The sequence below is a fragment of the Ursus maritimus genome, unplaced genomic scaffold, assembly GCF_017311325.1.
Source record: "Ursus maritimus isolate PB19 unplaced genomic scaffold, ASM1731132v1 scaffold_1, whole genome shotgun sequence".
Classification (NCBI taxonomy): Eukaryota; Metazoa; Chordata; class Mammalia; order Carnivora; family Ursidae; genus Ursus; species Ursus maritimus.
Window position 1 is genome coordinate 4842617 of NW_024423343.1, and position 23022 is coordinate 4865638.

The following is a 23022-nucleotide window of genomic DNA, read 5'->3' on the forward strand; positions in this document are numbered from 1 at the left end:
CGGTAAAAGCGTCCCCTGCACACACAGCCGAAACGAGGACTCGAGGTCCCCGCTGCTCAGAGACCAGAAGTGCGGGACCGCGCGGGACCCCAGCCTGCCGGGACCTTGGCGGGGCGCCCCTCCCCATCGCAGTCGCCGCATCCTGGCTCCCCCGCTTCGAGGGACCGATCCCGACCGCGGCCCGCAGGGGGCGCCCTCGAGCCAGGGTCCTGCAGAAAAAAACCGAGCCAAGGAGCGTGAAGGGGCTGTCAGCCCTTGGTCCTGGTCTCGCACCCGCATCGGGCCCTCCAGCTTCGTCCACGCCAGCCACGTTCAAAACTCCGACGGTGGGAACGCGATGGGAGCCCTGGGGACATGGAGTCTGGGGGGAAGCAAGAGGGCAAAGTGCACGGGTTGCCTATCCCCTCCCCAAAGAGTTGAGGATTTGGGGTTTGTTGGTTTGGGTAGCACGTTAACGGAATTTACAGAGCTTTTATTTAAAATAAAATCATCTAAAATGACATAGAGGCCATCTCCCTGGGAAGATAGTGCTTTATGCCCTTCTGATGCTCAATTTGGTGATGAGAGCCCACTGCAGAGGAAGCTCCCAGGGCCGGGAACTGCCTCTGCGCCTGTCTCGGTGAGTGCAGGGGGGCCGACACCGAGTCAACCCGGGCACTGTGCTTTGGGACCTCCAACCCCCCACCCCCCAGTAGCCGTGTGTGTTAAATACTACACTACACCCTGTTCTGTTGGTGGCCTTTAAATGCTCGAGAGTCTTGTGATCAGAGGTCGCCCTCAAATTGATGTTCTCCCTCTGAGCGCACAGGCTTGCGCCCCACATCCATCCAGCACTCTGCAACGCCCGGGGCGGGCGGTCGGGAGCGCAATTCAGCTACCCTCCGGAGCAGCCACTCTGGGCCAGGCCCCCTGCCAAGGAGTGCTACGCGATCTAATTCGACAACCCGTGGCAGAAGCAGAAGCGCTAGATTAATTACCCCGGATTTAGAAACGCAATCGGGCCGCTGGTGGGAGAGAGCCCGGGTTCCGCCCATTACGCGGATAGGGCAACAGAGGCCCCGATGAGCTCGGCGGTGCGCCCATACCGGTCAGGCCCAGGTGTCAGAGGGTTTCTTATCCATCCACTTCCGGGATGAGACTGCTCGGGCTGAGTCAGTCAGGAAAACTTGGGTTTTAAAGAGAGCCGAGGTGGGGTTTCTATTATCGCATCCAAAATCGGATCATACTTCCTAGCACCGTGTGTCTGATTTTCCCCCTTGTTTGTGACAAAGGCTTCTCTTGTGCCCTAGACGTTTCTAATGAAAAGAAACTGGGAATCTTTTTCTTATGCCATTGTAGGCATGAAAAAAACAGACGTCTCAGCCCTTCTTATTCCCGAGAAGGGGAGCCCAGTATCCGTCTACTCCCCCGGTACCGCGGAGCCCAAACAGGCTCTAAAGCAGATGCCATTACTTCCATGGCCCATAGGGGGCGATGCGGATCCCTGAGCGCGCTGCCTACCCACGTCGCTTTTCAGGCTGTTAATCCCTTGGAAATTGTGACTCCTCAGATAAAAATGTTTCCTGTCATTCCCTCATTAATTTATTAAAATATATAATACACACTTGAATTCTGTTTACAGATAGGAAATAGCCTTGTTACATCATTAAATTGAAAATGTGCAATGTGAAATTTGTGTTGCAAAATACAAGAAAGTATTCAGTTCACTACATTTTAAAGTATAGATTTCCAAGTAACACTCAGTAATACAGAATGAACTGAATTTGAATGTTTTTTGGGTTAGAATGAAGTTGAACTTTAAAAAGTCTCTCATTTCGTACGTGTCCTGGGGTTTTCTTGGGTTTTGGTGGTGGTGGTGGTGGTGGTGCAATTTAAGTGGGTCTGAGAGAAACTTAGAACACGGGGAAATTATAATAAGCAAAGGACTCTCACAGCACAATAACAAACAGATTCTAAAATACTCATCTTCTCAAAAACAAAATTAATGACTAGAAGGAGAAGACATGGGGGGGGGCAAGTCCCTGAACTCAGTGAGTGCATCAAAATGGTCACATGATGTCAATCGCCCTCACTCTCTGAGCCATAATGATCAATTTCTGCTGGTGCTGAAGCTTCCCGTTCATTATTGTCCCAGACTTCAGAGAACAGAAGGTATGTCCGGGTGGAGAGGAACAGGATTGCTTCTGGCTTTGGCTCATTTCCCAGCAGAACCTAGTTTTTCACACATTCCCCGGGGGAAGGAGAGCCTGAGGCAGAGGCCTGCAAGAGGCCCGCTCGCCAAGCCCTGCCCCTACCCCACCAAGTCTGTCACCACTCTGGACGGCTGCACTGCTGTGGCCTGGTTTGAACAGGCATCGGACACCCACAGTGGCCCCCAGAAGCAGCCTCCGAACCCTTCTCCTGGTGTCTGTGGCAATGTCCCTGCAGGCAGCCATCACCCTCAGTGTGGACACCCACGCGAATAACTTCCCCTCGGAGGGTGTTTCAAAGTCACTGTGCAGAATAAACACTAAATAAGGTATGAACAACAGGCTTTCTGTAACCTTGAGGAAGGAAGGAAGGAGGGAAGGAAGGAAGGAAGGAAAGAGAGGAAAGGAAGGAGGGAGGGATGGAAGGAAGGAGGGAGGGAAGGAAAGAGGGAGGGAAGGAAGGAAAGAGAGGGAAGGGAGGAGGGAGGGAAGAAAGGAGGGAAGAAGGAGGGAAGAAGAAGGGAGGGAGGGAAGAAGGGAAGGAAGGGAGGCGGAGGGAAGGCAGGCACTCTCAGCACACACACACACACAGGAGGCCAACATGCCCCCTCCCAAAAAAATGTTTTCATTTCCTACGAAACCCAGACGTGTCCCCTAGGACAGTCTGGGGACAGCACTGGAGTTTTCTGGATCTTTCCCACTGGGCCTCACGGAGTTCCTCTCTCCTCAGTCCCCATTTCTCCTGTGTGATCCACAGACGCTCCAGCAGGTTGGCCCCTGAAATTATTTTCAGACATTAGAGTTTGCTCTCTATCCTTGCGGTTGGTCCCTTCTTTCCCTAAAGTTCGGGGACTTCAGGTTACACTCACAAGGGAGATCATTGTTGGCAGGAAAGTCAGGCAAATTCAGTTCCCCTGTATTTTTTCAGATGACAAGGGGGGGGAAATTCCAAGATTCTTCTGTTTCCAAGGCCTGGTAGGTCAGCATCTCCAACTATTTCTCCAATCACCCCATACAACGAGGGGTTGTATAGTCAGGGAACCTGAAAAAGGCCTAAAAGCAAAGACGCTGTCCTTCCCGTAGGGCTGCGAGCTTGTCAGGCTGTAGCAGAGAGCGATAAAAACAGTGAGTGTGCGGGATGTAACTAGGGAACGGTTTGAGATGGTCCCTGCCTGGCAAATAGGGGTGCCTACCGAACATTTCACTTCTCAAGCCTCACTGGAGGAAACTGGCTCACTCCCTTATGGCCAATGGCCTACAGCTAACCTCAGGTCAGTGAGCAAAGGGGACAGGTGAGTCAAAGAGAGTGGACAGGAGTGCTAAGTCCTGTGGCCAGTCTCTCCTGACCGCCCTCCTTCACTGACTGATGCTCAATGTCTTTCCAGCCCCTCAAACAAGAGTCAAAGGTCTGCACTGGGATCTTTCTCCAGTGTGGAATGCGTCCATCCCAGTGGCTTCGGAGCAAACATGTTTCTTTTCCCTGGTTCTGCAAGGTGGGTGCTCTGTTGTAAGACAAGTGTCCCTGTCTGCCTTTTTAGAAGGGGTCGGCATCTGTCCTTAGCTTCCTCCAAGTGTGGGCTAATAGGAGGGCTCTCCCCAGCCCCCATCAGCACGCAAACCTTCCACCCTCTCCTTGGGAAAGCCTGACATGTAAGGTGGCCCGCCTTGAGTTGCTGTTCCTACTGGTCACAACTGTCCTGGGAAACCTCAGTGGAGCTAGTTTGGTCAAGTACACGCATACCCACCTGGAGTTTTTCTAGATGAGCTTAATTCTAGAGACCTCTCCCCACTCCCAGAAATCCACAGGAGGGACAGAGGCCATTCTCATGCTCCCTCCCCAGTTGGCCAACTTCTCTCCCCTGCGTTTACACCCAAAGCCTTGCCCCAGTCTGGGGACACCTTCTCTAGGTTCTGTTTTCTGATCCGAAGGGGCGGTAACCAGAGCAAAGCGCAGGCTCCGCTTTGCAAGTATTACTCTAAGAAGAGGAAACGGAGTTCCTCCTAAAAGCGACGGCTGCTTTTTGCTCATCCCTGCAGAAGCTAAAGTTGGAGCGACGCCCCTGACGTGGGTAGCTGTTGATCCAAACACTCCATTGCTCCCTCCAGGGTGGTATCGGAAGGGTTAAATGGATGAAGTCGAGGTAAACCGCATCTTTTTAAAAAGACAACCCGCCTACAGGGGTCTGGGCTGTCGAGGGGCGGCGGCAGGGGCCCTGCTTTGCGAGGACCTGGGGGGTGTCACGACTCCCAGCCATCGGGGAGACAGACGCGCGCGAGTCCTTGGCCGGCCTCTCCCCCGACGCACGGTCTCCTCTCGCGGGGCGCACCGCCGAGCCCGGGGCCCTCCGTCGGCGGCCCGACGCTCCCGACTTCAGCATGCATCGGACGCCGGCCGCGTCCAGCCGGGGACCTTCCAGGAGAAGGCAGGCGGGGAGGGCCGCGGGGACGGTAGCGGACCCTGGAGACCCAGGAGGCCTGCTTGTCAGGCGGTCCCCGAGGCCCCAGCCCGGGCGGCGCCCCTCCTCACCCCTGCGTGCCCTCTGCCCGCCTCCCAGGCCGCCGGTTTCGCGGCCCCGGGATTAGCATATCTGTGAAGTCCCGCAAACAATGCCCGCTGTGCGGGGAGATGAAAGTCGGGCGCCGGGTGGCGGGGGGTCGTTTGAAGTCCCTGAAAGGTGGGGCCGCGGGAATCCGAGTGGACAGATGGGAGGAGATAGAGCCAGGTGAGAAACGCCGCGCGGCCTGCGCCTCCCTCCTCAGCGCTCCAGGGCCGAGGTTTCGCGGACCGCACGGCCTCCCGGACCCCGGGAGCAGCGAGCCCCGGGCCGGACCCGAGTGGACAGTCCTCCTGTGCAGCCCGGACCGAGCCCTCGTCGTCCCTTGTTGCCCGCGCCTCAGCCTCCGTCCCCCGACTGCAGCCTGGGGCCCGGCTCGCGCCTGGCCTCCACCGGACGCGCCCTCTTCCCAGGCTGGGAACCCCGGGGAGGCCGGACTCAGTCCCTGCAGAGGATCCCCCCACCCCCACCCCCGGGCTGGGTGCTCCCGGGGCGATTAGCGCCGAGCGCGGGCACGGGGCTTCCCGGGCCATCCAGTACCCAGAGTGGTCACGCACTCCCCACTCCAACCTGTAGGGCTTTCTGAAAAGCAACTAGGACCCCTACCTGAGTCCTCCGACGCCTAGGGCCCGGGCCTGCAGCCGAGCCCAGGATGGAGTGCCAGGTCGGCGAGTCCACGCCTGCAGCCCTTAGGCTCCCGGGCGGTGCAGGAACCCCCTCACCCCGGACCCTAGATCCCACCAGGGCACGGCTCGCAGGCCACGAGGCCGTGGCCCCGCCTGCTCCTCCGCGCTGGGGTGGGGAGGGAGGCGCAGGTGTTAAGGGTCAGGTTTCCGGGCCTTCAGGCCTGCAGGGAACATTTTCCAACTCCCCCAAGAAAATGCACACACACACACACACACACACACACAAAGTCTCCTTCCCTTCACATTTCTGGTTTGTGGTTTTGTTTCTCCTACTTTGAGGGTGGGGGACAAAAAAGCAAAACTTTCTACGTAAGAATGTCGCCGCACACACAGTCCCGCCAAGTGTTTCTTCTTCAGGGCGCTTTAGAAAACCCCCCTGTCCTGCTTTCCGCATGGTCAAGAAGGAGAATAATGAAACCAAAGACTTTCATTTTATAAACCACTTGATCTTTGCTTGGGAAACTCTATTAATTGAATGGGTTTGCCTTTTTTCCCAGTCCTCTTTATCATTATTTATGGGCTTTAAATTGTTTAAAGTTCCCTTGACGTTCAATTTACAAGTTTGGGGACTTTTTTTGTTCTGCCTTTTGTCCTGGAGAAAGACATCGTGTTGGAAGTGCTTTGAAAAGCCAAACAGGAGAGGTTGGCAATGAAAGGGAAGCGGGCGAGATCCCTTTTAATTCCGTCCTGTTAGTGAATGGCTCTTTTACATAATTGCAGGAGCGATTTCAAAGCCAGCCAAGGGCTGACTTCACTTAGAACCACATGGAGTCTATTTTGGGCTTTCAGATTTAAAAAAAAAAAAAAAAAGGCTGAATAAAATAGTTAAAAAAGATGAGGCTTCAATGCTTTCTGCTACTTGCAAATTGGTGTGTCTGATGGGGAATTTTACACAAGCACCCCTTTGTAAGTGCGTCTTGGGCTTGGGAGGGACTGTTGTGGGTTTGCTGGGTGTGAATCCCAATTGCCCTTCCATAAATAAAACCCATCCCAAGCTATTTCCCAACGATTGCCAGGAGCAAGAGCTGCTGCAGTGACCGAATGATCAGGCCACTCAAAGTCTCTATAAATAAAAACAACACGGTTGCCGGAGAAACCAGCCTGTCTCCTGGGACTGGGTGGCGGGCAGGAGCACCCGGCCCGCTAGGTCTGCTGGTGTCTCCGCACCCACGGAGACCTGGAGACCCCACGCTGCCCCTTCTCCACGACCGCCCGCGCCCTCCACCCTGGCGGCCGCACGAAAACGCGCGGTTCGCGCGGCTTCCTCCACCGGGCTGGACTCGGCGGGCCAACGCAAGTTTGCCACATGAATATTCATTGCCTTGGGCATTTAGCATTTTATACTCGGTCTCCATACACCTGCATGCAAACGTTGACTGGGACAGCCCCGAAGCGTGGAGACAACTTAATTACCATCACTTTTACTGACGTCTGAGGTTTTAAGTGGCTGAATACGATCTTGACACCAGCCTGGCACCGGCCGAGGAAAGTGCCCAAGGGGTGGGCCATCTTCCTCCCCGCGGGAGCCTTCCCGGGGGGACAAAAAAAGTTCGCGGAAGTTGGCTGGAGTTGGAGGACCTAGATGTGCCTGCGGTTGTATCCTTCCTTCTTCCTAATCCGAGGGAGCTGGGGGTGGGGGACCTTTTAAGGCAAAGTTGCAAAGATCTGTGCGGGGTGGTTTTCCTGCGCAGCCTGGGCCCGGCCGAGTCACCCCAAGGGCTCTGCAGTTTGAGGCAGTTCCGAGGTAAGCAGGTAGGAATCCAGAGGATGGATAAACAGGTACCTGTCGCTCGCTACCCATAAATCTCTCCGAGGAGACGAGGAAGAACTCTAGGGGCTTTTATTATCCGCAGTCCCCGCTTTGCAGGTAGCTGAGGTGCCCCGAATGAATCTTGTTAATCACGGCGAAACACAAGAATCCTTTTATGACGCGAACAGTCGTTTTCTGAGCAGTTAAGCATTAGATGAGAAAATATTACTGCATTGCATTCGAGAAAAAGCACACTAGTAAATAAAATTCATATTGATGAGAATTCTCTGAACTCACTAATAAAAGAAGATTAGTATTATAACCCCCGCAGTCAATACTTTCCAGAGCAATTTATGGATGCAAATAATATGCCATCAAATTATTTCAAGTGTAGCTATAATTCAACGGACCTAAATCTTCTTGCTGAACTTTAAATGTAGAATTATCACCAAAATAATCAAAGGAATCCCTGTCTCTCGGAGGGTAATCAGGTGACAGAAGTCCCTAGAACAACATTTTTACGGGGAAATAGCAAAGTGGATGGCAAATCTGCCTAGGTAAAATGAGTAACAGCTTACAGAGGCACGCCAGTGTCGAGAGGCGCAGAGACCCGGCTGTAGCAACGTAAATCAAGCAAGGAGTCGAACATTTTTTTCTTAGTATTCAAAAAACAAGGTAACCATACCAGAGACTGTGTGCCTGTAACTATCTCATAATGAGAGGGAGTATTTATTATGCTCATAAAGAAATCAGCCTTTTGCCCTGGGCTTCGATTGTTTTTTTCCTTTTCCTTTTCTTCTTTTTCTTCTTTTGGAGGAGTGGAGAAAGAGGGATAGAGCTTAGAGACCCCACAGACACTTCCTGCCCCGCGCATTCCAACGATTCCCCCTCACACCGCCTAAGCCACCTCAGGGTCTGGGCGTGAAGGGAGTGCAAGCGGTACAGTCAGCAGCGTCCTAATGAATTCCTTTCAAACCGCCTGCCGCCGGAGCCATCTATTACTGCGGCCTGGAGTGGGGAAACGCGCTCGAGACGTCTTTGTCCGGGTGGTGGTGGGGCGGGGGGGAGGAGGCGAGCAGGAGGAGAGCGGCTGGCGGCGGGGCCAGCGAGTTTTCCCAGCACTCGGGGGCGCCGGGGATGCACCCTCCTTGCTTTCCTCCAGGGCCCTTTGGGTGGGCAGTGGGTTCCTGGCCAGACTCACGGCTGAAGAGGTGGTCTGGAATTAAGACGTCCCCCTGGGGGCCTTGGGGTTGGAGCGGGAGAAAGAAGAGCGAGAAAGAAGAGCTTCAAAGAATAGGGTCGATAAATTCATAAAGATCGATTTATCTTTATCTCCCAATTAAATGTGCTTGTAAGTGATACATAACACACGTCCAACACGGGCCAACTCCCCAACCACTAGCTCCTCGGCGTGAGCTGATTTTTAATGACTGATGTAACAATGCCCTTCTCTCCTCTCCTCGCCAGCCAGGTGCTTGTCAGCCGTTCCCGGCGAACGTCTAGATCCGGGAAGTTGGAGCCGAGGCCCTGGAGGCGCGTGGAAGCCCCGCGCGCGCTGGCGCGCATTGCACGGGCTGCCCTTGCAACGGAAGATTCCATTTTTAAAGAGAAATTCAAGAACTGGAAGTTCTTGTTTTTGTCACAGGGAAAGGGATAAGCACCTCCCTAGCTCCCACTCCCTCCCCTCCAGTTCCCTTACTCCCAAATTCTGGGGTTTTACCATTGTCGAGACAGGGGAAACGTCCTGAGGGAACGGGCTCCATCCTGCTGTAGGCAAAGGGGAACCGCGCGCCCTCGAGTCCTCGCTCAGGAAACCGGGTGGCGGCGCCGGGGTGAGCGCTCCCTCCGTTCTCAACGTGCTTAATTAGCGCCTATTTACAAAACGCAGCTTTTATTTGAGCAAACATCATAAAGCTTTCATCAGGATAATCTCACGTTATACAATCTGGAGGCACAGCAACTCCCCCTTCCTCCCCGAGGATGGAGCAGATAAAGGACTCGCTTTATTATCATAATTATCGTGGTTGTTATTTTGGTGCGCGCAGGCAAAGTGTGTAAATAGGTGCGATGATTAAGAATGTCATGAAAAATGAGAAGGGATCGCTCACAGGAGGGCCCAGGTCGGGATGGGGGAACCAGCAGCCTCCCCGCCCCGCCCAGGAGCGCGGGGGGCCGCGGCGAGCAACCCAGCCGGCTCCCGCCGGTGGCTGGGGCATTCCGGCTCCCGACCAGCGCCCTTGGGGCGGATGTGAAGGGGCAGGACCTTATTCCCAACTCCAGGAACCTCTTCTGGACGACGGGCGCAGCAGCAGCACCCAACGCTAGGGTGAGCCGCGGCCAGGTTTGTTCCAGTGCATTTGAGGAAGAAATAAAACGCCCTTGGCCCAGCCACGGTAGGTCCTAACCCCGGAAGCTGCCCTGGGAGGCGGCCTCGACAAAGCTGTCGGGCCGCGGGTTTCGACCCTTGGAGCTTTGGAGCCAACAGTCCCTTTCAAGTTTGCGCGGCGCGGGCCCGGCGCGCAGGTCCCGGCTCTCGGGCCCGCGCGCTCCGCCGGTGGCGCCCGCAGCCCGCTCTCGGCCAGCCCTGGTGGAAGGGGTGGAGCCCCGTTTTCACCCCGCCCCCTCCTTGCGCAGCCAATAGGCGGCGGCGCCCGGCCCCACGTGAGGTAAGACCGGCCGGGCAGCAGGCAAAATGTGAATGAGAAAGAGGAGCGCGATTTAAAGGTGCTGGCGGCGCCCGCCGAAGACAAGTGCGCCAGCTTCGCGCGCTCCCCAGCAGCCCGCGGGAGGCGACGGACTGCGGATCCGACAGACGGACGCACCGACGGCTGCGAGCCGGGGCCGAGGGTGGCAGACGAGACGCGCGCGGGCTCCGACGGGCAGGCGGCGGGCAGCGGCACCGGCTAGCCCGCGGGGCCCGGGTGCCCTCTCCACTCCGGGGCGCACGGCCTCACCCCTCGCACCGCCCGCACGCGCTCCCGCCGGGCATGCAACCCGCCCAGGACTGAGGGTCGGCGGCGCCTGCTTTCAGGGTCCTGCTCGGCCCCTGCCCGGCGCACCCGGCTGTGCTCCCGGCGCCCGGCGGGCTTCCTGGCGGCGGCGCGGGGACTTTTCGCCTCTCGCTGGCCTCTCCCGAGCGCGTCTATGAGCGCAGCGTTCCCGCCTTCGCTGATGATGATGCAGCGCCCGCTGGGGAGTAGTACCGCCTTCAGCATAGACTCGCTGATCGGCAGCCCGCCGCAGCCCAGCCCCGGCCATTTCGTCTACACCGGCTATCCCATGTTTATGCCCTACCGGCCGGTGGTGCTGCCGCCACCGCCGCCGCCGCCACCCGCGCTGCCCCAGGCCGCGCTGCCGCCCGCTCACCCTCACCACCAGATCCCCAGCCTGCCCACCGGCTTCTGCTCCAGCTTGGCGCAGGGCATGGCGCTCACCTCCACGCTCATGGCTACGCTGCCTGGAGGCTTCTCCGCGTCTCCCCAGCACCAGGAGGCGGCGGCCGCCCGCAAGTTCGCGCCGCAGCCGCTGCCGGGTGGCGGCAACTTCGACAAGGCGGAGGCGCTGCAAGCCGACACTGAGGACGGCAAAGGCTTCCTGGCCAAGGAGGGCTCGTTGCTTGCCTTCTCCGCGGCCGAGGCTGTGCAGGCGTCGCTCGGTGAGTCGGCGGCGCGCGCGACCCGGGCGCGGGGGCGGGAGGGGGCGGGGGCGAGCCAGCTCCGAGTTCCCGCTGGGGCCGAGGGGGCGAGGCCGAGCCCCCTCCCGACCCCCGCCCCGGCTTCCCCCCCTCCTGAGCAGCAGGAGGACGCGGCCAAGCTGTGCCGCTAGGCCTCCGGGGGGCATTTAGAGCCGAGCAACAAGCTAGGGGGTGGAGTGGCATTTAGCTCCTGGGGCCAGCTGCTGCGCGGGGCGGCTTATCTGTCTGGCGGCGAGTTTGGATGAGTCTATCCCCCCTCCCGCGCGCCGTGACCTGGGGTCCCGGAGAGGTTTCAGCCTTTAGGGGTGGCGGGTTAGGCTGTGCGTCTCAGCAGTGCGTGTGCTGGGGCCGGGGGCGTCCAGACCTATTAAACCCCTTCACTGGGCTTGCCCGGGAGAAGCGGATTCCTGGGAGGCTGTGCGTCTGCGTGTGTGTTGGGGTGTCTGGTGGGAACTTCTCCTAAGGCTACAAAACTTCCCTTTTGCCAACATTATCTGTCTCAAAAAAAAAAAAAAAAAGACACGGTCTGGGATCTGTACCTCCCTGTGTCCCCACTTTGACTGCAATGTAACTGAGGTTCACTAAAATTTCACTGGATCATGAATTTCCCCCTCCATCCTCACCCAGCCCCTACCGTGGGGACAAAGAGGACGCTCTCTTGGGCCTCAGGCCTCCTGTTACTTCTGCCTTAAGCTGCGGGAGGCTGGGAGGGTGCAGACGTGGCTTGGCGGCCCCTTGAGTGATGGTTCTGGGCAAAGGGCCGTTAGTCTGTACTGTCTTTCCTCCTTTGAGCTTTCTCACGCCCCCCCCTTCTCTGCCCCTCAAAGGCCAGGAAATCACAATGTGTTAATGTCATAGAAAGACAATCCGCTAAGGGGGGAAAAGGCCCAAGTGACGGTGGGAAGGGGAAAGGAGGGCCAGTGTGCGAAATGTAATAAAACGCCGTTTGGTTTTGCTTTCAGTCGGGGCTGTCAGAGGGCAAGGGAAAGACGAGTCAAAGGTGGAAGACGACCCGAAGGGCAAGGAGGAGAGTTTCTCGCTGGAGAGCGATCTGGACTACAGCTCGGATGACAATCTGACCGGCCAGGCGGCTCACAAGGAGGAAGACCCCGGCCACGCTCTGGAGGAGACCGCGCCGAGCGGCGGCGCCGCGGGCAGCACCACGTCCACGGGCAAGAACCGGCGGCGGCGGACCGCCTTCACCAGTGAGCAGCTGCTGGAGCTGGAGAAAGAGTTCCACTGCAAAAAGTACCTCTCGCTGACCGAGCGCTCGCAGATCGCCCACGCCCTCAAACTCAGCGAGGTGCAAGTGAAAATCTGGTTCCAGAACCGGCGCGCCAAGTGGAAACGCGTGAAGGCTGGCAATGCCAATTCCAAGACAGGGGAGCCCTCCAGGAACCCCAAGATCGTCGTGCCCATCCCCGTCCACGTCAGCAGGTTCGCTATCAGAAGTCAGCACCAGCAGCTGGAGCAGGCCCGACCCTGAGGGCCCAGGGAGAGCCGGGGCCTGGCCTGCCGTGGGGAAGCCGCAGCGCTGCAGGGAAGCGCAGTGGCCTCTGCCATGTTTGAAGCAAACTCAAAGTCACCCCCCCAACTTTGGACATCCCAAGCACATTGAGAGTATATTCATTAAAAAGGCTTACAAGACTGCTTTTGAAGGGGCTACAGCTACACATGAAGATACACTAAATATTTATTATACTGTCCTACTTTGTACATAGATATCTATATAAACTGGATCGCAGCTGCAGTATTTTGAAAGTTATAGGACCAAACTACCCAGTAATATTCTCCACTCACATTCCAGAAGAAAACAAAACCTCTGCTGTAATCCGCCGCGCTTAGCAGCCTCCTTTCCATACTTTTCCAAAGGTAAAAACATGACACTCAAGAACACACCATGGGGCTTACGCTTACTTTTGTTTCTATCTTGTTTTTTGTTTTTTGTTTTAGTTGACTGAAAAGCAGATGTTTGGGGGCAGGCTGGAAATTTGCTTTGCTTTGGTTTTGCCTGGCTTTCTTTCCTGGGGTTGCACATCCTATCTGAGCCATGTTCGAAGCACGTCTCCGTTGTGTTTAATTTATTTCAATGTCGCTTATTTTCTTATAAGTTATGACATTTAAACAATCTCAGTCTTGTGAATAATAAAAAGGAGAGAGAGAGAGAAGGAAAAAAAGACCAATCTCTGGGTCTCGTAAGTGTGTCCAGATTTGACTGTTTAGATGGCACTACTAGGGAATGGCCAGGGGACTGGTCCCGGGCCAGTATGGGATAAAAGTCCCCTGTCCTGGTCTCTGCAGGCTGGCTGGACACGAGCCACCCTGCACCTTACCAGGTTTTTAAGTGGAGAGCAAGAGCTCTAGTTGGGTTATAAATTTAAGGAAGCCTAATTTTCCTCCTAGAAAGCTGGCATCTCCCCTTTCACATGGTCGAATCAATACCTAGGAGCCTGGCAAACTCCGGTCGGAGGAGGAGGCGGGCGCCCCGAAGAGGGAAAGCGAGTGCGGGTATAGGTGGCTTTTCACAAACTCCTGAGGCTCTAAACCCACCACTGCCGGGGAGGAAACGCGTTTCCTTCCAAACGTCCCGGGTCGGAAAAGGAGCGGTGCTCGCTCCCCAAGCTGACCCAAGCGCCCATAAATCAGGCTCCGGGCGTTATCTTGCGACGGGAGCAGAAACCCACCCAACCGGGCTGGGCTCGTCGAGCCGGGAGCGCCGGCGGGCCGGGCACCTCCCTCTCCGGGCGGGGTCGGAGGGGCGGGCCCGGACCACCGCCCCACCCCAAAGGCTCTGGGGCCGACTGCAGCACAAAGAGGGTAGGGGAGAGGAACGCAGGCGGGGTGGCGGCCGGTCCGCAAGGGTGCCTGAGAGCTGGGCAGCTCCCGGCCTCGGCGGGGCGGCCTCCAGGGCGCGGGAAGGACGTGCCCGGGCCCCCCAGTCCCACTGTCCCCACACCCGGGTACCGCGCGCCCGAGCCCTGCCCTGACGCCGGCTCCTTTCCCGAGCCCGGAGCTCCGGGCCAGGCCCACTGGAGATTGTCGTGGACGGGCCCCGGGCGCTCCAGGGGCGTGGAGCGGGCGAGCCCCAGTGAGCGCGGCCCGCCAACCTGCAGCCTGAAGGGCGAAGAGAAGCCAGAGGCTTCGCCAACCTCGGCCTTCGGCTTGGGGAGCAGGTTCCGAAGCAGCCGCGCGCCGTACCCGCCGCGGTTTTCAGCCCTAGAAGCGGAAGCACGTCGCGCCTGGTCAATACTAGTATTGACTTAATTTACACCGCTGACCACCCGTCACCTCCCTGCGGCGGAGGGCCTTGGGGACTGAGGCCTCGGCCAGCACTTCAGGCACAAGGTGAGGGACGGAGGCGACCGAGTCAGCGTTTCCCGCCGTGTTCCCAAGATTTCCAGGGGCGGAAAATGGCCCAGACTTGGTTTTCGAGCACAATGAAACGGAGTGGCCCGTCCTCCGAAGGCCTCAGCCGGCTCTGCGGGGCGCGGAGAGCTTGGGGGCTCCTTGCGGTCCCTCCCCCAGAGCCCTGGGGCCTGCGGTGGGCGCTGCGCCGGGGCCTTTCCCTGCACCCGCACCTGGTCCGCCAGGCCCGGCGGCTCCGCCTGACCCCTCCAGAGGCCCGCCGTGAGCGCACCCGGATCGCCCGCTGGCGTCATCTGCTCGAGGCAGGTTTCCCCGGCCACACGCCGGTACCGCGCATTGGAGGCTAGCGGAGACGCCGCCCCCACCGCATCCCATTCCCCCACCCCCACCCCCCACACCTGAGCCAGTCGGTCCCCGGGCGGGATGGATATGCGCCCCCGGCGGAACAGTGGCTGGTGGTGCAGGGTCCCAGCCGAAGGAGCGGCGGCCTCCCGGGCGGGGGCGCCCCCACCCGGCACTCTGGGCCTGCGGGAAGAACCGTGGGTGTTGAGAGCGGGGTAGATTCTGGAGTCCCCCCGCTTCCCATATACCCTTACACCATAACAGGTGTAACTCTTACGCATCTTCGCCCAAAGCCCATGGTAGGGAGAGAAGGCACTGAGGGACTCAGAGCCTTAGCTACGCAACCTCGCGGGAAAATGAAGCTCCCTAGAAACTGGGGGGCCACCTTCAGGAATCCCCACCCCGGTGGGGGGTGGGACCGAGCTGCCCGGCCCTCCCGCCCTGTGGAAGCACGAGGAGAGGGCCAGGGCTCCCCCAGCCTGCGGACTTGGAGCCACCACTCTAGCCCCCTGCTCTCTCAGGAAGCTGCCCCCCCCCAACCCCTGAATGCCGGGGCGCCCCCGGGAGCCTGGTGAGGAGGCCGCGGCCCGGGAGACAGGCCGAGGGGAGGAAGATAAACAAGCAGCGCTTGATGGCCGCTGTCATCATGGCCGTCATCATGGCTTTCATTTGGCTGCCTAATGAGTCACATCACAGGCAGAGAGAAAAATTGTCAATCGCCCGGGCCCTAATGAATTTTTTTGCAAATTGTAATCAAGCCAGGCCGTCTCAGCTGGCTGATTAATGAGACCCACGAGGCTCGGCCAGCACCTCAGCTTTTTATTCCATCCCGTCCTCCCTGCACTAAATTAACAGCAACTTGTCTGAGCTTCAAATTAACTCCCAATGATTAATTCTGATGGGGGGGCCTGAAGAATAGCTTCTTCTAATAGGCTCTGGCCTGAGATGCTGCTGGAAATTAATACACTTCCCCTTTGGCTGCCGGCTTTAATCCGAGGCTGGGTTTTGACATCACTATATTTGTTGTTACAATAAATTCCACTTACATCTGCAGATCAAATAATTACGCTTGGGAGCTCCCGGCCCTGTGCCCCCAGCCATCCGCTAGAGCCCCCGGGGGCTGCCAGCACCCCTTGTCCACCAACCTGGGCAGGGGTATGTAGTAGGGGGGTGAAGGAACAGCCACCCTACCGGGGACCCTCTGCCCTAGTTCCCCGGGGAGTTGGGTGCCCCCCCCCTTTGGAGACCCAAAGGTGCTTTGAAAACACATCTACACTTCCTTAAGCAGAGCCCTCTTGAGATTGGTCTTGAGCCCCCAAGCAACCTCTCCCGCCCTCCCTGCAGGGGCTGGGGATATCCTTGGGGCAGTCTGGGCCACCAACACTTGGACCCTCCCCAACCCCCACCCACGAGGGGGGGGATTTCTGAGATGCAGCACGTGCTTCTACACCCAGCTTGTGCTTCCTGGTCTTCAGCCCCCTGGGTGGTTCCTTTACAGGAGCTTTTCAGCAAAATAGGGTGGACGGGGTGGGGTGGGGGCCCTCCAGGTCTGGTGCGCCTCCCAAGACCATCCCGAGTCTATGGCTGTCTGAGCATCAGCGGTTCCCACTCGGCCTATGGCTGTGGCCCAAGCACCTGCATTCCAAGACTGCGGTTGCTCTAGGGGTCAAAGCCCGCTTAGCCTCGAGTCTGTTTGTTCGAGCTTAATTGGCTTAATCATTTCAGCTGCGTCTGGCAAGCCTCGCAGAGGGCCCCTGCGGCTGCTCCCTCAGCCCGGTCCCAAGTGGAGTCGTTTGCTGTCCCCTCCTTGGCAGGGGCTTCTGGATGCACTGGAAGTCAGGAGGGGTCACTCCGGTGGACCTCAGGATGTGGTCACCACCTGCTCGGATCCTGAGCTTTCCCAGATCTCATCTGCGGCCCGGGAAGCTGGAGGTGGCTTCCCGAGGCCCAGCAGTAGAATCCACCTCGACTGGCTCTCCTCTAGCCTGCGGGATACTGGAGTGACCATGCAGCCAAGCGGCCTGCCCACGTCCGGCCGTGGCCTCCCTGGGAAGGAGGCTCCTGTATGTGCGCCCTGTTTCTGTACCAGAGACCCCAGGCCTCTGTTCCAGCGCACAGTCTGAGCAGGTGGCCTACTTGGACCCTCTGCAGGGCCCACACTTCCTGGAAGGCCCTGAGGCCAGGGCCTCTTTCTCCCGAGAAGCTCGAAGCTCGGCGCCAGGGCTCTTGGGGAGTCAGGCTCCGGGAGTCTAGGGGGAAGCTTCGGTCTGGGGTCTACCAGGAGCAGCCCCCGAGAAGGCAGGAGGCATTAATCTTCATTTTGGGCCCTTATGGTGTAAACAGGAGAAATATGATCTTGGTAACCTAACATGAATGCAAATCACACCGTCAGAGTAATAAAGCACCTGAAACCCCCGACACACAAAAGCAACACCATATGTATGAAGACAACCTGCATAAATTATAAATTACATCATAAAAATTGATTGCCTATTTGAATAGTTCAGAAGTGAGAGACCTAAGCTGACTTCCGCCCTCCGTGGCTTTGGAGAAAGGTCAGGGAGCGCATTGCCCCCTCCGACTGGCCGCAGACTGGGGTGACTGGGCCTAGAGGCTCCGGCCAGCGTGGCGGACCAGCCTGGTGGCGCCCGGGGCGGGAAGTGCACTTTACGCAGCGCGCGCGCTTTACGCAGGCGCGCACTGCCAGCTCCGCGCCACAAGGAGGGGACAGGCCCGCAACTATGCACGCGAGGCCCGGTGCCCGTGGGGCGAGAGGCGCTACGGGCGCTGGGGCTGCTGCGGGTCATCGCCAAGTCTGGGTCCCAGGAACCCCCGCCTCCGGACCAAGAGAGGTTGCCCCTTAATCCCAGCCCCTGAGGCCGGCCCGTGCTACCGCCGCCCTGAAGCCGCTCAGATTTCTAGCTCCGACCCAAAGGTCCCTGCAAGCGCCTCCCTCCCCACGGAGAGGGCTCTGTGGCGAGCACGGGTGTGAGTGTGTGCGTGTGGGTGGGGGTGTGAGCGCGTGGAGAGGTGCGATTCCCCGCTACGTCTAAACCCGCCTTGCGGTGTTTCTCCGTTTCCCTGGATCCCCAATGGCCAAGAGTCCCACCCCACTGGGGGAACCAAAAATGCCGTTCAGAGGCGCCCACTGAAGTTGAGCGGCCCCTCCGACTTGGGGACCATACCCTCCACCGCCACAAGGCCCTTGGAGGGGGCTGCGCCTCTGTGTTCCACCCTATTTCTTTGCCACTTCGTGGAGGCCCAGAGTCTGGTCTCTGACCCCCCCACACCCCACCCCGTATTCCGTGTCCCCTCACCGCGTTTGGCCTCTGTGATCTCCCCACACACCCCCGACCTCTACCGTGCGGGCACCACCATCCCCCTTCTAGTCTCTGGGATGACCCCTCCCGAGGTCCATGTCCGGCCCAGCCCCGCCCCACCCCATCTGGCCTTTGAGCTACCCCCGAGTGTGGACTCTGGGCTGTCCCTCCTTCCCAACCCCGCAGTCCACCACCAACACCCCACCTCCACCAGTGCGCTGACTCTGACCTACCCCTTCCCATCGTGCTCTTCCGAGGGGAAAGCCGAGGCCAGGGCAGCTCAGGGAGGGGTCGTGAGACCGCGAGGAGAGCCTGTTCTGCCCGAACCATCGTGCGCTCCATGCCCCATACCCCAAAGGAGAGAAGAGCAGGTCTGGTCTCACCGCACCCACCCCCCGCCGCTCTCAGCTCGATGGAGGCAGGCAGGCCGTCGGTGGGCGCGGCCTCCCATCCAGCGTGCGATTCTCATTCTCGACCCTAACCGACTTTGCTGGGGTAACTCTCCCAGGCCCTGCGCCCAATATTGCGGGCCCTGCCCAAGCCTAGAGACAGCGGCCTGGTGTCCAGCCTAACGCTTGCGGCAGGGCCCAGCCATGGAGGCGGACGTCACGCTGGGCGCCCACCCTCCCTCTTCACCGCCTTCATCTCCTGATTTCCCGCCACCGGATCCCTCGGGGCCTTTGTCGTGCTGGTCTGTCTCTGGTGTGGCCGCGCGTCGTCTTAAAGGGCCCGGCCCCCCAGCTCGGTCACTGTGGCTGCCCGAACGACAAAGGCTGAAATGGGATTACACCAACATGATCCCATTAAGCCTCCCTCCCCCACCCTCACCCCTAACCCTGGCCGGAGGGCCCGGACTCCAGCCGACTCAAATCCGCTGCCCGATCCCCCCACCCCCAGGCCGACTTCGGCCCAAGCACCTGGTGTGGTGACCCCGCAGCGAGCCGAGCGCCTTGGGGGTTTGGAAGTGGCCGCTTAACCCCAGGGTGGGAGCACAGCCCTGGCTTTGAATGACAAAAACCAAGCGCCGCCACACCGAGGAAGGAAACAAGCCGCAGGGGTGGGGGTGACCACACCAGGCCTTGGAGGGGCCTCCCTGCAACCTGCAAGCAGGGTCGATGCAGCCCAGCCAGTCTGAACCCAAGCTGGGTGGTTCAGCATTGAAGCTTCCAGGACCCCTCTTCCACCGCGCCAGCCAAGATAGCTGGGGCCTAGAGTGCAAATAGAATCAGGAATGACAGCACCCCGTACTCAGGGCTTCACCTGCGCACTCAGAGCTCACAGGTGCTGGGGAGGCAGGGGAGAGGCCCCCTGCTGGCGGAGGCAGTAGCTAGACCACTAGGAGAAAGGCGCCTAGGCTGGGTCGAGCTTGCAGTGGGGTCTGTCCTGGATCACTGCGAAACCTGATCTCTGTCTCTGCACAAGCCTTGGGTACTCAGGACAAGACCACTGGCCCCCTGGTGGGGGGGCCCCTAGTGGGCCCCTTGGGGAAAAGGGGGGAGGTGGAGGCCAGTGGAGGGAAAGGGCTTCCAGACAGCACTCTTGCTAGTGGATAGGCAAAGGTGGGGTGGTTGCTGGGGGCGCTTTGGTCCTGTTTCAAGTTTCCCTTTCTCTTCACAGAGTCCAGCATCTTTATTTGGAATTGGCTAGATCCTGTGGTTGACGGAGCACAGGGCATTGCAAAGGGCACAGGAAGAGGGAGGGGCACAGATCCCTGGAGAGAGTCTTGCTAGACTGGATCAAACCAGTTCACCCCACTGAACCGTTGTTTCTTCACCTGATGACCCTGCACAAGGGTCGAACCTTCAAGGTGTCTTGGTCTCTGGGGAGGTTCATGATGTCGCACAGACGAGGTGCATGGTGACGCCCGGCTGCGGTCACAGCCTCCGACTTGCACCGCCTGGGCTCCCATCCTTGGGCAACCGGCTCTCGGACCTCAGCAGGCTGCCTCCTCTATTAACCGGCTAAGACCATCTCAGCATGTGCGGGGATACCTTAGCCCCTGAGTGGGGAGCCCCCCGGGGGGGCCTGGCTGTCCACGGGAGTCCTGCTCCAGCTCGTTCTCAGTCTTCGGCTGGGCGCTGGCAGGGGAGGTCTCAGGGATGCGTAAATCATGACTAATGACGTGAAGTCTCATTTCAGAAAGGCCTTCATCATTCCTAATATTTCCAGTTACTCCTTTGCACAGACACCCATCTCCCTCCAGAGGTGTCTGGAGGGATTATTTAGAAAGCTGGTAGGAGCCTGAGCATTGAAAAACGCAGAATGCAAACGCATGGTGTCCTGACCCTTGTCAGCGAATCTGCGGGCTGTGTACCATCTGGCTAACTCGCCATTTGGTTTTCTAGTAACGCGGTGCTCTGTGCCGTCCAGTGTTGACCTTCCTGGGGTCGTCGGGAACACACGAAAGCAGCCCCTTCACATGTAGGCATGGGATTTTTGCTTTCAGACTTTAGAGTATGGAATGTTTTTTAAATGTTTGTCAATAGTTTTGAAGTGGATTCCCATTTTCCATGACCATGGCTGGAATTTTCTCGCCAATAATTTTCATATTTCAGCATTTTGAAAGCTATAAATTGCCAGAAAAGAATGATAATCGCCCATCTTTAAATGAGAAATTGTTAATTTGGGATTTATAAAGGACTTTCCTTAATGAATAATAGTGAAGACAGATTTGTCTTCCTGCCTCATTTTGCAAAGTCACATTTGTAAAGTCAGGAGATTTCATTCTTTCCCCTAATTACTCTCTCCCTCCAGAAAGGAGTTCTGCAATGAAGCGGAGGCGGCCGGGGGACGAGATGAGGGGATGCTACTAGTGGTCCGGTTCCCGAGAGCACCTCTGGAGGCTGCCCTCTGCCCACCCCGGCACCACCTGTATGCAGAGCGCCTCCACGCGGACGGCCAGGCATTGGCGGCACAACAGTCTCTGTGGTGGTGTGGGACTGTCCCACGAAGCCAGTGGTGTGACCAAGTCATGTGACAGCCAAAAGTGCCCTCAAGGAGAGGGGAACGGTCCCCGGTTGAGAATACTCCTGTTGGCTCTGTGCTAGGCATGGGGGACCCGACAGGGCGCTGGGGGCTGTACGCTCCCTTGGGCGCTCAGAGCCCAGGGTAAGACAGCCACTTCGATCATGGGGAGACCAGTGTGCCCCGAGGTTTAAGGCAAGGCCCTCATCCCCAGCCAGCGTGGACAAGAGGGGTACGCGGGGTGGGGGAGCCTGGGCAGAGGCCGTGGGATGAGCAGGTCTTCACCAGCCCCTCTCTCAGCTCCCCGGACAATGAGTCTGTGGAGGGGCGGCTCCAGGCCCCCCAACCCACACAGCAGGGCTTGTGTCCAAGCTTCTCCCAGACTAGCTGCCTAGAGCTCAGCGCCCTCGGGGCCACCCGGTTCCTGCACGCAGACGCCCCCTTGACTCCTGTGTTCCCTCTCTGGATAAGCCTCCGGATAAACCTGCTGGGGAAGCTGTAGGAAGCTGTCACCGTCTGAGCTGAGCGGCCCGGCTGGCTCCTGCAGAAACACAGCTCTCAGGGCACCTGGGCTTCGAGCTGACGATGAACCCGCCTTGCGGGTGGTCCCCGTCTCTTCAGAGACAACCCCCACTCTGCAAAGGTTGAGACATACTTACTTGGTCAGCATCTCACTTCCGTGGACTTAGGACAACAGGGCCCTCGGTGTATCTTGGGGACATGAGGGGCTCTGTGGTGGTCTACCCGGGCAGCCCTGAGCTCTTGGGGGCTGTGCTGGCCCTGTTCCCCACTTGGTCCCTTGGGCCTTTGGGAAGTTTTCTCAAAATGAATGAATAATAACAATACTAATACTAATGGTAATGGTCCTTCAACCCCCCATTACCCTGCTCCAGCCACCTGACAGCCAAGTAAATGGAGGGGTTTACAGCCTAATTTGGAGACATTTAGCCAAGTCCTTGGTGAGGTCAAAGCCCACAAATTCTGAGCAATTCAGTACATTAAACCTGTAGCCGGCCAACATCCCTGCAAATTCGGTGATGCTTTCAGGAGATTTTCTCACTGACATGATTTCTTCCTGACAGGCTTGCCTTGGTCAGAGCCCCCCCCCACCCGAACTCTCCCTCCAGGCCGGAGAATTCCCAGATGTTTCACCCTGTTCCCCCCTCAACTCTGAGCAGAAACATGGGAGGAGACTGGAGTCAGCTGGAGACCAGCCCATGGCTGGGGAGAAGACAGGAACCTTAAAGCCGCCAGCGCTCCCCAAATGAATTGATAACCTCCATGCAGTCCCAACTGGAGTCCCAGAAGACTTATCGGAAAGTGAGCAAATGATTCCAGTGTACATCTGGAAAAAGAAAAAGATGAATGTGGCTGGGGAGTTTTTAAAGAGAAGCGTGATGAAGAGGGGCACTTGCTCTAACAAGAGCAAACAACTGACGTCCATGGGCGATGGGACGTCCTCTGAGTACTTGACGTTCATTAATTACTTGACTCCTCACAACAACCCGATGAGGCAGGTGTCAAGTTTAACCGTAGGAAGAGGCTGGTATTTGCTAGCGTTTTGGACCTACAAGTGGCAATTTCGTATTATTGTCACCCACATTTTGCAGATGGCAAAACCATGGCACAGGGAGGTTAAGTATGGTCCCAAGTTCACGCAGCTAGCAATCGATAGAATCAGGATTTATATCCAGACAGACTGGCTTAGGGTTAGTGCTCATGAGATTAGATTATATAATTGACAGACTAGATACTCGGAAATAGACTCTAGAATATATAAAGATTTAATGTATGATAAAGAAACCTCCACAAATCTGTGGAAAATGGAGAATTATTGCATATATGGTATTTGCTAAAACTGGCTAATTGGGGAAAAAGAGAAGATCTTCACCTCCCACCTTACCATGGATCAATTACAGATGGATTACAGAATTCACTGTATAAAAGGAAACCTTCAAAACCTAGAAAAGAGGATTAGCCAAATAATTATCTGCTGAGTGGGGAGGACACAAGGAAAGAATAGCAAAGCTGTCTACATAAAAAACGGAAGCTCCTGTTCATTAAAAAGATCATAAAACAATTAAAAGTATCAGGAACAACTGGAAAAAATTCTTGTCAGAAACATGTTTCCACATCAATGACTAGAATAAAAGGGA

The 23022-nt window shown here is 57.4% G+C and overlaps 1 protein-coding gene across 1 annotated transcript; it reads left to right on the forward strand.

The window, feature by feature from the left end:
• The first annotated feature begins 10324 nt into the window (after positions 1-10324).
• GBX2 (gastrulation brain homeobox 2) lies at positions 10325-12360 on the forward strand. Its single transcript, XM_040637062.1, has 2 exons — positions 10325-10835; positions 11837-12360. The coding sequence occupies exons 1-2, from the start codon at positions 10325-10327 to the stop codon at positions 12358-12360; spliced, it is 1035 nt and encodes a 344-aa protein (XP_040492996.1).
• Positions 12361-23022: the final 10662 nt, after the last annotated feature.